The sequence below is a fragment of the Astatotilapia calliptera genome, chromosome 1 (assembly GCF_900246225.1).
Source record: "Astatotilapia calliptera chromosome 1, fAstCal1.2, whole genome shotgun sequence".
In the NCBI taxonomy this organism is placed as follows: Eukaryota; Metazoa; Chordata; class Actinopteri; order Cichliformes; family Cichlidae; genus Astatotilapia; species Astatotilapia calliptera.
The window spans coordinates 28,921,213-28,933,729 of record NC_039302.1 but is presented as its reverse complement, the minus strand read 5'-3'; the positions used below and the strand labels follow the sequence as shown (position 1 = coordinate 28,933,729).

Sequence of the window (12,517 nt, the reverse complement as noted above, 5' to 3'; positions counted from 1 at the left end):
TGGCAAAGAATTTACGTTGGTTGGAGAGGGTAGTCGACTTTTTGACCAGATTGTTTAACACTATCCAGGTCAGTAAGAAACTTAAGGAAGGCAAAAGAAGTGTACCGTGTATGTGCAGAGCTGTAGTAACCACAGAGGGATAAAGTTGAATTAAGCTGCATTAAGAAGAGAGGTGACAATTAGCGAACAGTTTAGTTTCATGCCGAGAGACTGCCAGTTGCGATGATTGCTTTGAGGGTGTTGATGGAGAAGTATTGAGATGGTCAGAAGGAGCTGCAGTGTGTATTTTGAGGATGTGACGAAACAGATCATAGAGTGCCAAGAAACTAACGTGAGGGTGGTGCAAGACATGCATGAGGACAGCGAGACAGTGGTGAGGTGTGCGATAGGAGACTGATGGATTACAACGGGGATCGGCTCTGAATCCGTTGTTCTTTGCAATGATGATAAGTAGGATGACAGATGATGATGCTGTCAGGCAGGAGTCTCTGTGGACTATGATGTTTGATCACAACATTGTGATCTGTAGTGACATTAGGTAGCAGATGAAAGAGAACCTGGAGAGGTGGAGGTATACTCTTTAGAAAAGAAGAAAACAGTCAGTACAAGTAAAGCAACATACCACGTGTGCAAATGAAAGGGGAACAGGTGTAACAGTGAAGATGCAAAGTGTAGAGATAGTGAATGTGGACAAGTTTAAATAGCCAAAGCGATGGACAGTACACATGAGTGATGAAGAAGAGAGTGCACACAGGTTGGAGCAGGTGAGTATCAGGGGTGAAAGGAATAGCACATAGTGAGGCCTGCTGTTATGTATGGATTGGAGATGGTGGAACTGAAGAAAAGAGTTGGAGGTTTGGAAAAGTTGAAGTTTAGGTTTTTGCCGGGGGTGACCAGGACGGACAGAATTAGAAATTAGTTTATCAGATGGACAACTCAGGCTGTTTAAGATGGTTTGAACACGTGCAGAGGAGGGATAGCAGATATACTGGACTGGAATATGTAGATGTCAGGCAAGAGGAAATGAGGAAGATCGCAGAGAAGATTCGTGGATATAGTGAAAGAGGACATGCAGACAGAGGAGGATGCTAGAGATGGGATGAGATGGAGACAAATGTGCTAAACCCTAATGGAAGCAGCCAGAAGAAGATCTGTTGTTGAGACAAGCCTGTTGCTAGGAGAGGGGAAAAGAACAAAAACCTGACCCCATGGTCACCATCGAGTTTAGCTAAGTTACGGCAGTAGTGGTTAAAAGTTACATCGTTTCTGATCAGCTGACAAAATATTTTAGTAAGTGAATTTAAAAGATTTGTTAAAAAAAAGGGGGGGGGGGGGGGTTGGTGGTAAATAAAACTAAAAGTACTTCATTTGGTGACAAGAGGATATTAGTAACAGGCCTATTTCATAACAGACATCCTCACAATTGTAGAAGGAAAATGACAGCATCTTTAATCACATTACCTGTGGTGAGTGAGGCATCATCAAGACTGAAAACTAAAACTTAAAACACCAAGACTGAAATGAGTCTTGGTGTTTTAAATAAAAATAATAAAATAATTCATTTTATTATTTGGGACTACAGATGCTCACATTTTCTACTGTGGCTTGTGATTTGTAAATTTGTAAGAAGTTTCAGGCTTTGCAGTGTTACGACAACTGATACCAAATTGTGCTTTCAGGAAGCTGGATGATTTTTCACGCTCACAGAGAGACAGTGACTATTTGCAACACAAATTTGCAGTTTTGCATTAAAGCACCACCACAAAAACTCAAAGTAAGAACCCATTTATATAAAACAGTAATCATATGTTTACTATTTATACAATAATGAGGGTCCTGGGATGATATTCAGGGCCTGAACCGATTGTAGAAATTTGGCTCTTTACTTTTGAGAGGAAAACTCATTTTAGAGTAGTCTAGTGGAGAAATTGTGATACATTTTCAGTTTACTTTTTTTGCGTTAACTTGGTTTACTCTGGAGATATGACACCTCTTCCTGTTTTGTACCAGTGGTGTGCATACTTTGTGTGCTACTGATACAGAGCTATGTAGATTGTGAGTTATGTGGCGCAAGTATGTGTCACACACAGATAAATAGATAATGCTTGACATTTAATCTGTTTCTATGCAGTTGTTTTATTAAAATTGTAATTTCTGAATTAGTTCAACCATAAATGAAAACACTAAAGTTGCTCAAATTTGTGCAGTTGCAGTGAACTTACGACCTAAACTCAGTGGATGGCCTACTCTTCTTCAGATTTGAATAAGAAGATATCCAGGGGAAATTTCTGTTTTGCTTTCATTATTATTATTATTACTATTATTATTGTTATTTTTTTATTCCTTCTCTAATTTAACATATCCAAACATATATCTAATTGAAAAGCTCTCTGAGCTCTGCTTCATTATTGTTAACAGGCACCAGAATAAGGAAAAGGAAGGCGATAACACAATGTGTGTGTGTGTGTGTGTGTGTGTGTGTGTGTGTGTGTGTGTGTGTGTGTGTGCGCGCGTGCGTGTGTGTGTGCGTGCGTGTGTGTGTGTGTGTGTGTGTGCGTGTGTGTGTGTGTGAAAACTTCCATTATAATATCACTGAAACATGAAAAAACACTGGCTGCTTTTTCTACATTTAGTGAAAATTATAATGAAGCTGTTTTGGCTACGTTTCATTTTCTGTAAGGTACAATGTCTCCTTTTGAAACTGTTCTACATACATGTACTTACACTTTTCTGTATTAAATGTCTGATTACTGAAGAAAGAAAAAGTAAAAACAGCCTGATCATCAAAACCAGCTGGCTGGGGACCATCAAACATTTGTGCCCAGGTCTGTCTACATGGTATGTTTTCATCTGTAAACATGAAAGCTCAATTTGTGCTTAGGAGTCTTTGTCTTGATGCTTTAGGCATGTGTGCAAGACATCACTTTTTAAAACTATGGGCTGTTTACCAATTTATATACAAATTATGATTTAAAAATAATAATAAAAATTAACAATAATAATAATAATTATTATTATTATTATATTTTGTAAGTTTATCTATTTATGCTAAAAAACACTGCATAATGTACAGTTACCATACAATCTGAACCTCACCATAAAAGGTGAAGTTCAGATTACAAGCCCTGCTTTGTAATGCTTTTTTACTTGGAATGTGCTTGCACTTAATGAACCTGAGTTGAATTGTGCAAATGTGAATTAGTCTGGTGTTGATGGGGAGCATCAGGGCACCACAAATGAATTTCAATTAATTTCAGTGGGAACATGCAAAGCCTGATTTTGTGGTCCACCCACTGATATTTGGCCTTGTAGTCTGTAATGAGTAGAGTGATTCGGCTCTGATTGGAGCACCCCACTGTTGCAATGGAGTAATCACAACCGTGTTGATATTACTCTACCAATCCTCCCACTGCGCAGAGTGGACCCCCAGCTGACACTGTTTGAATTCAAATAACCAAATCATTTAGTCATATTGTCAACCTTGCTGTGGAATGTGATTGGCAAAATAACTGATGAAATCCTGTTAAAACCTTATAGTGTGTGTTCACAGTTTGATGACGGAGCTTAAGCCAAATCCTTTTAATTAGCATGCGGATTCCTGCATGTGTTTTATTTTATGACATTGAAAGCATGAGTGCAAGGGTTGGGCTACATTTAGGTTAGTCATGTCAGAAAATAGATTTTCTGAATAATTATACTCATCTTCTGTGGAGATGGAGTCACGGAAAAACATTTTGATCTTGAGGGAAAAAATGTATAGTGACAAAATGACAGTTATGTGTCATTTTTATATTTATATATCTCTGATCACCACAAATATATGTTGTGAACCCTCTTTTGCTATTGATTTCTCACATTTCTGAAAGGCAATTCTGTGTGTCAAATGCAATCTTTTAAAAAAAAAGCTTCTGAAAGTCATGTAACAAGGTGATCACTCTTTTAATTTATGTAGCAATGTATTGAAAATCATTATTGAGGCATTTGTTTTATTCCTGCATTATTCATTTGACTGGTTAGACTTGAGTTTTATAGCAGACATGTTAAATGTTTTTCTGTGTTGTGGTTCACTTTAATTCAATTTATGTTTATTTATATAGATCCAAATTACAACAACAGTTGCTTCATAGTGTTTTATACAGTAAGGTAAAGGCCCTACTGTAATGTGGAGAAAATTTATTAACGTCAATAATCAAATTATTTCCTATGAGAAAGACTTTACAAAGGTAGGAAAGAAGAATCCTTAGGCTGCCCCTCCCTGAACCATTCTCTTGGAATAACAGCCATCTGCCATGATGAGTTGAGGGGTGATAAGAGCAGTTTCCATCAATTCCAAAGAAAAAATAAACGAAATAAAACAGAAACATACAAAACAAAGAATACTAACTAAAATTGTGTGAAATGCAACGTAGTATGTACTCAGTAAGCTGTGCAGTCACTGTAATATCATGTCATGTTGTGATATTAGAAATCAATGGCAGTGCAAGTTAAATTGGTGTCAAACAGAGATTCCAACAACCAAAATATTTTCAGCCCAACACAGAGGAAAAAAGCCATCTAAGGATTTGTGTTGAATTCCATTATTCCTCTGTGAATTAAAAAAAAAAAGATGTTGAAAAAGACACCGTAGCAGTCTAATTATACTACATTTTCACTTTATTTTGTGCCCGCATTATCCTGGTCTTTTCTTTTTCCTTTTTGGTCTTTTAAGAAAACTTCTTCTTTTCTCACACAGGAAATCATGATTTAGTTTCACAGTTAAATGCAGCCAGACAGTGCTAAGAATTATGAATTGTATGTTTTCATCTCTACACATAGGCAGTATTTTTGAGCAGTTCATTCGCAATATTAACTGCAGTCCTGCATCTTCAACAGATTGCACATGTGCACAGTTGAGATCAAAAGGTGAAGCCTGGAAAAATTTAAAGGGTCTTACTGTTTCCAGCTTACCATTAGGGTTTATTTCCTTCTTCTATCTTCTTCTGAGCATTACTGGAAAAGTACAAAGCTAATGTTGTTTGTTTTTTCCCCCTGTAATTCACAGATATCGGTCCCTGAGCCTAGCCTCTTTGTTCCTCATCAAGGCCTTTCAGAAAAGATACGGGGCATAATGTGTTACCATGAAACCTCATTTATTCAAATTCTTTAATCTAATTGAGTCCTCTCATTATCGCATAGAGGAAGAAATGAGGATAAAAGGGTGAAATGTTGTTGTCTCTGAGAAAAGGCAAGACTTTAACATACCAGCCTTGAGATTGCCATTAAATGATCCAAAAAATAGCATAGCCCAGAGCTCCCATTTGCTTGTTGTAAATGCTTTGTTATATTCTTAAAACTGTATTATAGATAATAAGCTCGTCAGATAATGGTGTTGTATTCTGTGGCCATTTAGCTTTGTTGTGGAAATCATCTAGTGCACTGGGCCAGTTATGTCTGTCAGATACATCAATAATAGTGCTCTTGAGCAAGTTGTTTTTCTGCGGTTGACTTGAAACTTACTTCTCCACTAGAGGGCAGCAGCCATTAGTTGATTTTTTTTTTCATATTTCTAAACCTATCTCTCATATAGGAAAATTATTTGAATACCAGTGTAATGTATATCACTTACAGCTGCATGTTAGTTATGGAATACAGCAAAAAGAGCTCCAGAAAATCCTCAATTTTCCCAGATTTTCAAACTTAAAATCTTTGACTTTGTCAAATTTTCCTCTAACAAAGTCTAAAAGCAAACTCTGAGTGATTGTTTTAGTTGTCGGGTATTTTAAAAAAAAAAATCAGTTTAAATACATTTAAATACACCAAGCCTTCATCTTCAGTCGCAGCTTTTGAAAAAATGTTGAAGACGTCTTGGTCTTCAAACTTCTCATTTCTTTTGCCCTGGATTCTGGCAGCCCTGTAGTCAGTGTTCATTATCTGCTCTTACAGCTTTGACTTCAGCACAGCAATTACATCCTCAGCTGCACTGATTAATCCAACATGGAGGCATTTCACAAAATGGTTTTGAAAAGACATTTCCAGACACTTACCAGGGAGTAGCTGTGGCACAGCTTGTTTATGCAGATAGACCACAGCCAGTCAATTGGCAATAAGATGTTTTCAATGACTGCTTAAGTGTTCTCTTAACCTCTAGTGTACACTGTGCAGAAAACAATAGACTGTCTGGAAAATGATTAATTTAATCTGCTTTAGCCCTGACATATAGTTGAGGTGCCTGATGTCATTTTTGGGTAATGTATGTTTCTCTATTGTTCAACATATTCCCTCTTTGGCCATTCATTAATATGTCTCCAGCGCTCTCTGCTTAACTGCTTAACCTTCCATTCTTTCCTAGCAATCACATAATCAATCACTGGCCCATTACTTGACAAGGCAGACAAAGAGAGTGTATGAGTGAGAAAAACCTTTTGGCCTGTCTCAACAAGCAAGAGGAATGTCGACTTCAGAGGGCTAACACAAGCAGAAAACATAGGCCCAGTAAATATTCAATTTAAAGGATTCCCAGATAAGGCGAGTTGAAAAATTGAGGCAGCACCCATTCTTCTAGATAAGAGAAGACGGAGCCATCTGGAGGCTGGGAGATAGCGAACTCCCACGCCATCCCAGAGACCTCACTCTCATCTGCTGCAGCGGCAGAGAAGGGGAAAAAAATGGAGTGCCAACACTTTCATTATGTTAACTTCAAAATGAATTTATTCACATTCAGTGCATGTAGTCATTGGCTTTGGCAAGAAGGAGGTTACTGTTGTGTCCACCATAACAGAAAACTGTAATCAGCCTTAAAGTAATGCTTTCCTTTGTCATTTATGATTGAAGTATGTAGTGAGTATTTAATGAATTGTTCACAGAAGAACATTCTGACCTTCAGAAAAAACGAGAATGCAATATATATACGTAACATATATACGTAATACGTAATATATATGTATGCGGTGCGTGTGCATCCGTGTATGATGTGTGTGTGTGTGGCGCATTAACTAAACGAACAGAATTTAAGCCTAGGCCTGTATTTCCTCCAAATTCACCTTGACTGCATGCTTGAAAACCACCAGCTAAACATTACTGGCAAAACAGACTCTCAGCTTGTGAATAACCTTGTCCACATTCCTGTAATGCACTTTGTTGACTCCTTCACCATACTATTTCATGCCAGCCTCATTGGATTTAGCGCTGGGATGATGCTTTTGTCAGGATGTTTTATCTGTTCTCTCAGTCAGGTACGCTTTGCCATTATCCCTAATTACCCCCACTGCATTTCACACTTGGCCCAGAATTCTTAGTGCTTAATAACAGATGCGGGTCGATTTGAAATGTACTTATAGTGGCATTATCTGTTCAACCTGGATCGTAGACTGACTGTCCCATAGGCTCTTGGATGAAAGCTGTTAACTCTGTGATAACAATGACCTGGAATGATAACCTTCCTGCAGTCTTGAGGACACACAGTTTGCTACATATGTCCTGTATTGCAGTCACAGCATTTTGTATTCAACCTTGGGTGCTCTGCTGTGCTCTGATTCATTTAATGGGATCGAGAGGGAGGTTAATCACTATGTCCGTCATAGACTGTTAAAGTGCTATATGAAATACTAGCATTTTTCTTTCTTTGTCCAGTGAGTTCGAAAGCAAATGCCGTAGACCTGACTATACCTTTTTTTCTCCTCCTAAAATCTGCTAACAATGCCCCCCTCCAATTAGGAGTCACTTTGATTAATCTACTTTAGGGGGTCGACATTTGCATTTGCAGATTTTCATTAAGATCGGCATTAAGACAAGGTTCCCCTTATCTAAGTTATTATGCGTGGAACATATGGGTGATTAAATGGAAAAGGTCTTAAGTATTTGGATTGATTAATTCACCGGAAGGTTTATTTTGTTTGTGTTGCTCAGAACAACTTTTAAAGAAATTTTTAATCCATAAAATTCATTACATATGCCCTCAGTTGTTGTTTTTTCCTACTGCTGTGGAGTCTGCAGAGGGTAGAATTTTGATCCAAGCACCAAAAGCGTCTGCAGCATCCAGTTAAGCTTTCGCAATTACTTAGAGGTACTGCTTTTGCAACTAAAATGGTATCTAAATGGCGTGAAAATGCAGGGAGGCAATGCATTTAAAAAATGGAAAAAGTATACAGCCATTTTATTTGCTGTCTGTCAACTCCAAGTGCATAGCGTTACTTTGAAAACTTAGCTCCTTTTATACCATATTTTATAGCATATTATTTTGCTTATGAAATGTAAGAATATACCCGAAGAGCTAGACTACAATTGATATAGTGGGTGGCTAGGCCTATAGGCTGAAACAGGAAGGAGAGCAGCTAGTTGGTTTGATTTAATATTTTGCAGGAACAGTGTAGTGTGAAGCTCTGTCAAACCTAGTTTTAATCCTTTTCTCCACTGTGTTGTGTGATGTTATATTGCTATCTTAATGATAATCTGTGCCTGTATTTCTGCCCTAGGCATTTCTGTCAGGCTGGGTTGGTTTAGGACTGCGCCTTATCAACAGCTTTGTCATTAAATCAGCTTTTTCTACAGACAAATTTCACTGCTGTTATTCTTATCAAAAGAACAGCGCACTGTGATTTTCTGTTCAATCGCAGCTTTGCAAATTCAATGATGTTTGAGTAAGAAAGATGAAATACAAATGAAAAATCCCACTGAAAAAAAGCATTTATTTAATTTTGTTTTCATGAGATTTAATACTCAGACAAATAAAATGTGTATGCTGTGCATTTGTCATGTCACCAGTGGCTTTGGTTGTGTGTGTGTGTGTGTGTGTGTGTGTGTGTGTGTGTGTGTGTGTGTGTGTGTGTGTGTGTGTGTGTGTGTGTGTCTACTCGGATCTACGTTTTATATTCCGAAAGGTTAAATTTAAAAGCATGGGGAAAATGGTTGCCGAGATGACTGTAGCATAAGGCAAACAAATGATTTTATCCACAGGTTGTTAATAGTTTACTGAAAGCAGTAACCTAGAACCTATGAAATTCATGGCTTTTGTTAGTGTGAAATAGGATGTAATATTTTTTTCTAGATGTCATATATTAGCATGGTAGCACACATCATCAAAGTTTTCTGGATGTGAGAGACCATGTTGGACGTACCACAAAAGACGTCCTGTAAATGCTGTATGTCCAGAGGCAGCCTGTTAGGTCCCAGTCAAACTGACCTCTGGAGGATGGAATTGGTAGTCAGTTCTTCTGAGAAAGCACTGTTCTGTCTGAGTGGATGTTCTGATTGTCTCAGCATTGTGCTTGAGTGGAGTGCAGTGCCAAATGAACGCCTCTGATTCAATCCTCTCCACTGTGACACCAGTTGGGCCAGTCAGTGAGGAGGAAGGACTGAGGCTCCTTCCCCTAAACACACTCTCTTACAGTCAGGGAAACTGGTGTATTGCAAAGGTCCAAGGGATCTCTTGGATGCTGTCGCAGGTTCGGTACCCTCTCTTTCTTCCCACAATGCACTGAGAGTCTCTGGAGGCTGGTAGCCTGGTTCCTGGGGATCCAGAGGATCTTTGGAAAGAAGGATGCTGATGGAGGGCACAGTCCTGTGCACTGTCATCTCGGATGTCCCTCCTTCAGTACTCTCCCACACTTCTTTTACAACCTTATACCGGAGTTTGGTCAGCTGGTGCAAACAGCCCACTTTTCGTTTCATGATCTCGGCACAGGTGATGGTCTTTGTGACGGCACGACCTGACCCGGTAAAAACCACTTGTCTGAGCCCACCACCACTTGAATTTACCCCACTTACTCCCTTCTCTCCTTGCATCCGTGCCATGGCAAATCCCATTAAATTGCGAATCTTGCTTCCTTCCTTAACGCGCATCTCCAACACCCCAGAAGATAGCCCTGGGAAGGGACAGGGACTGTCCTCCTCAGTTCGGCACACTTTTTTGAATCCTTCTTGCCCTAATTTGAGTGCAGGAGGAGGGACTGGGAGTGGTGCTGGTTTCACTGGCCTAGAAACATTATTAACCCCACCTGGCTGTCCAGCATTGTTATAGGCTTGGCTTTGATAAACAGGGCACATGCTTGAAGTTACCCCATTCTCCATTTGGATTGGTCTGTTCAACTCCAGTCCTGGGTGGGGCTTCATGCCATCTCTGCTCAGGTACTGGTTCTGGCCACTGACCACTCCACACGCCGTAAACATTTGTGCAGTCCTCAGTGATCCACCGTAATGTTAGTCCAGGCACACACTTTTCCCACAGCTTAACATAATTTTCTTATGCACGTGGCACTTCTCTTTCTCTCTCCAGTGAACAGCTGTAAAGTTTCAAGACTTCATATTACCTCCTCCTCAAGAGCGCTATCAAAAAATTATTTAATGCTCTCCAAGACAGAGCTGCAGAAACAAGATAAATGTGTTGCTGGTAAATTAAGAGCAGTGCTGGGACCTTTAAAGATGTTCTTTAAAGAGCATCTAAATTTCATACCACAGACTGTTTGGAAAGTGCTCTGAAGATGAATAAAAAATCAATATATAAAGCTAAGTTATACACTTTCTTTAATTTGTAAGTATTTTATACGGTGGGTTATTTTCTTCTTGAATAGCAGTAAAAAATAAAATAGAGTTCTCTGTTGATTCTTCAGCAAAACTTTTCTAAAGAGAACCTGAAAGCTCAAATTAGGACTCCACCTTTTCTTTAGCGATCCAATCCAGCGCTGTTAATTTTGATGTGCTGGTCGTGTCACGTTCAACTCAAAATTGACATCTGGGGATGTCCATCTCTTAAGTTCCACGTCCTGTTTTGGACCTCTGGATGTTTTACTCCAGCTTGAGTAGGTCTGTGTCTCCTCTCCGTGTTCTCATTTTGACATCCACTGTAGATGAGGCCAGGGTTACACAGATGTCTGCAACTGGGGTGTCGTCCCTAGAGTTCTGTCTTGTCTTCAGTGATGCTCTGGGAAGTGTGTTCTGTTCCCCACAAAGAGACATAAGGGACAGAAGCTGCCTCACAAATGCTCACAGGAGGAGTGTCTGTGTGGCTGAGGGGGAGCATGAGGGAAAGGGGAGACAGCCCTCTTAAAGGCACAGGTCTTTTCATCTTTTAGACGAACACCCTCCCCTCCACAACTGAAGCCTGCCATCTGAGGAAAAAGAGAAGGGAGACGGCTACTGTGTCCCTTTAAAACCTAGAATGCAGATCCCCGGCAACTTTGTCAATCTCTTTAGAGGACGTTCCAGTGTTCAATGTACATGACTGATTAAACCTGAGTTCTGAAATAGAGACTCAGTCAACCTTTAAAAATGCATTTTCAGCTTCGAAACAATGAATTAAATTAGCTCTGTTATAATTGAAAACATCCTTCAAAGAGCTACTGAAAGTCAGCAGCATTAAATTGCACTGTACTTAGCCTTTATCCTATTAGATGTTTGTGACCATTACTATTTACATAATGCACCATTAATGGCTTCATTGCCGAGGCAATCAGGTCGTGCGGTAAGAATGCCTGTCTCTTAATGCATGGATTGTTATATTGTCGCAACCCTGGATAATCCTTGCGATCAAGGACACAAAGATCGCAAAATGCATAGAAGCATGACTTTTATCTTCAGAGTGCTGTATTAATGATAACTGTCTTCATTACTCTCTACTATATGTCGAGGTGAGGTGATGGACCCGACAGGTGAGGAAATAAGCATCTTAATGGGCTTTTTATCACCAGTGGAGGGCGCTGGCCTGCTCGCTTCCACTAAGTCAAGCCCAGACATCTGTAGTATAGCCCTGTTCAGCCCAGTCTACCGGTCGACAGGTGGATTTGTTTTCGTGTGTGACTGACAGATGAAAAAATAGGTGAAGACAGCCCACTGAGGCTGAACCTATGAGGCAGAGAGAGAGCCAGACAAGTCCTAACTACTTTCAGCTCAGTGTATTCCATGGTGCACAGTAGTACACAGGCAGTATAAACTCACTGCGACTCACACAGGCTTTATGGTGAGGCTAATTCACAATGGCATGTGTATTATATTAGATCCCTATAGTAATCAAGGAAAAAATAAGGAACAACCAACCCCCACCCCCTCACCACCACCTCCACTACCACCACCACACCCCCCAATCCAACTTCAAAGTATCTTCTATTACATGGATATGAATCGTCACTGAAGTATCAATAGTTTGATTGTATCCATGGAATTAGATTATTGACTTTAAAAAATCCCACAAGGTGGTAGAGCTGTTTATCTTTGTAACCATTCCAGACAATGCAGGAGGCACGGTAGCAAATATCTTTCTTGCCTTTTTTGTAACCTAAAAAAAAAAAAAAGATGGGAGAAAGGGAAGACAGAGGGAGGAGGGAGGGTCTGTAGCGCTCACCACCAAAGTGATCATTCTGTTGTTTGGGAGAAATTACCCTCATCAGTCATACAGAGATGCACAGCTGCCTAAGGGGATCTGGTAATGTTACTGCATAATAAACTGTGTTTGTGTGTGTGCGCACATGTCCATGTTCAGTGAAAATGAGACGAGGCACGAAAGAAATGCAAGAGGGCATGGGGTAAAAGAAGTCTGATTTAACCACAG

General features: G+C 39.6%; 1 protein-coding gene across 1 annotated transcript; it reads right to left on the bottom strand.

The window, feature by feature from the left end:
* Positions 1–6,664: 6,664 nt before the first annotated feature.
* LOC113023839 (ribonuclease P protein subunit p25-like) lies at positions 6,665–10,952 on the bottom strand. The gene has a single exon (XM_026170283.1). It carries the CDS (start codon positions 10,141–10,143, stop codon positions 9,313–9,315), a length of 831 nt encoding a protein of 276 aa, XP_026026068.1. The 5' UTR covers positions 10,144–10,952; the 3' UTR covers positions 6,665–9,312.
* Positions 10,953–12,517: the final 1,565 nt, after the last annotated feature.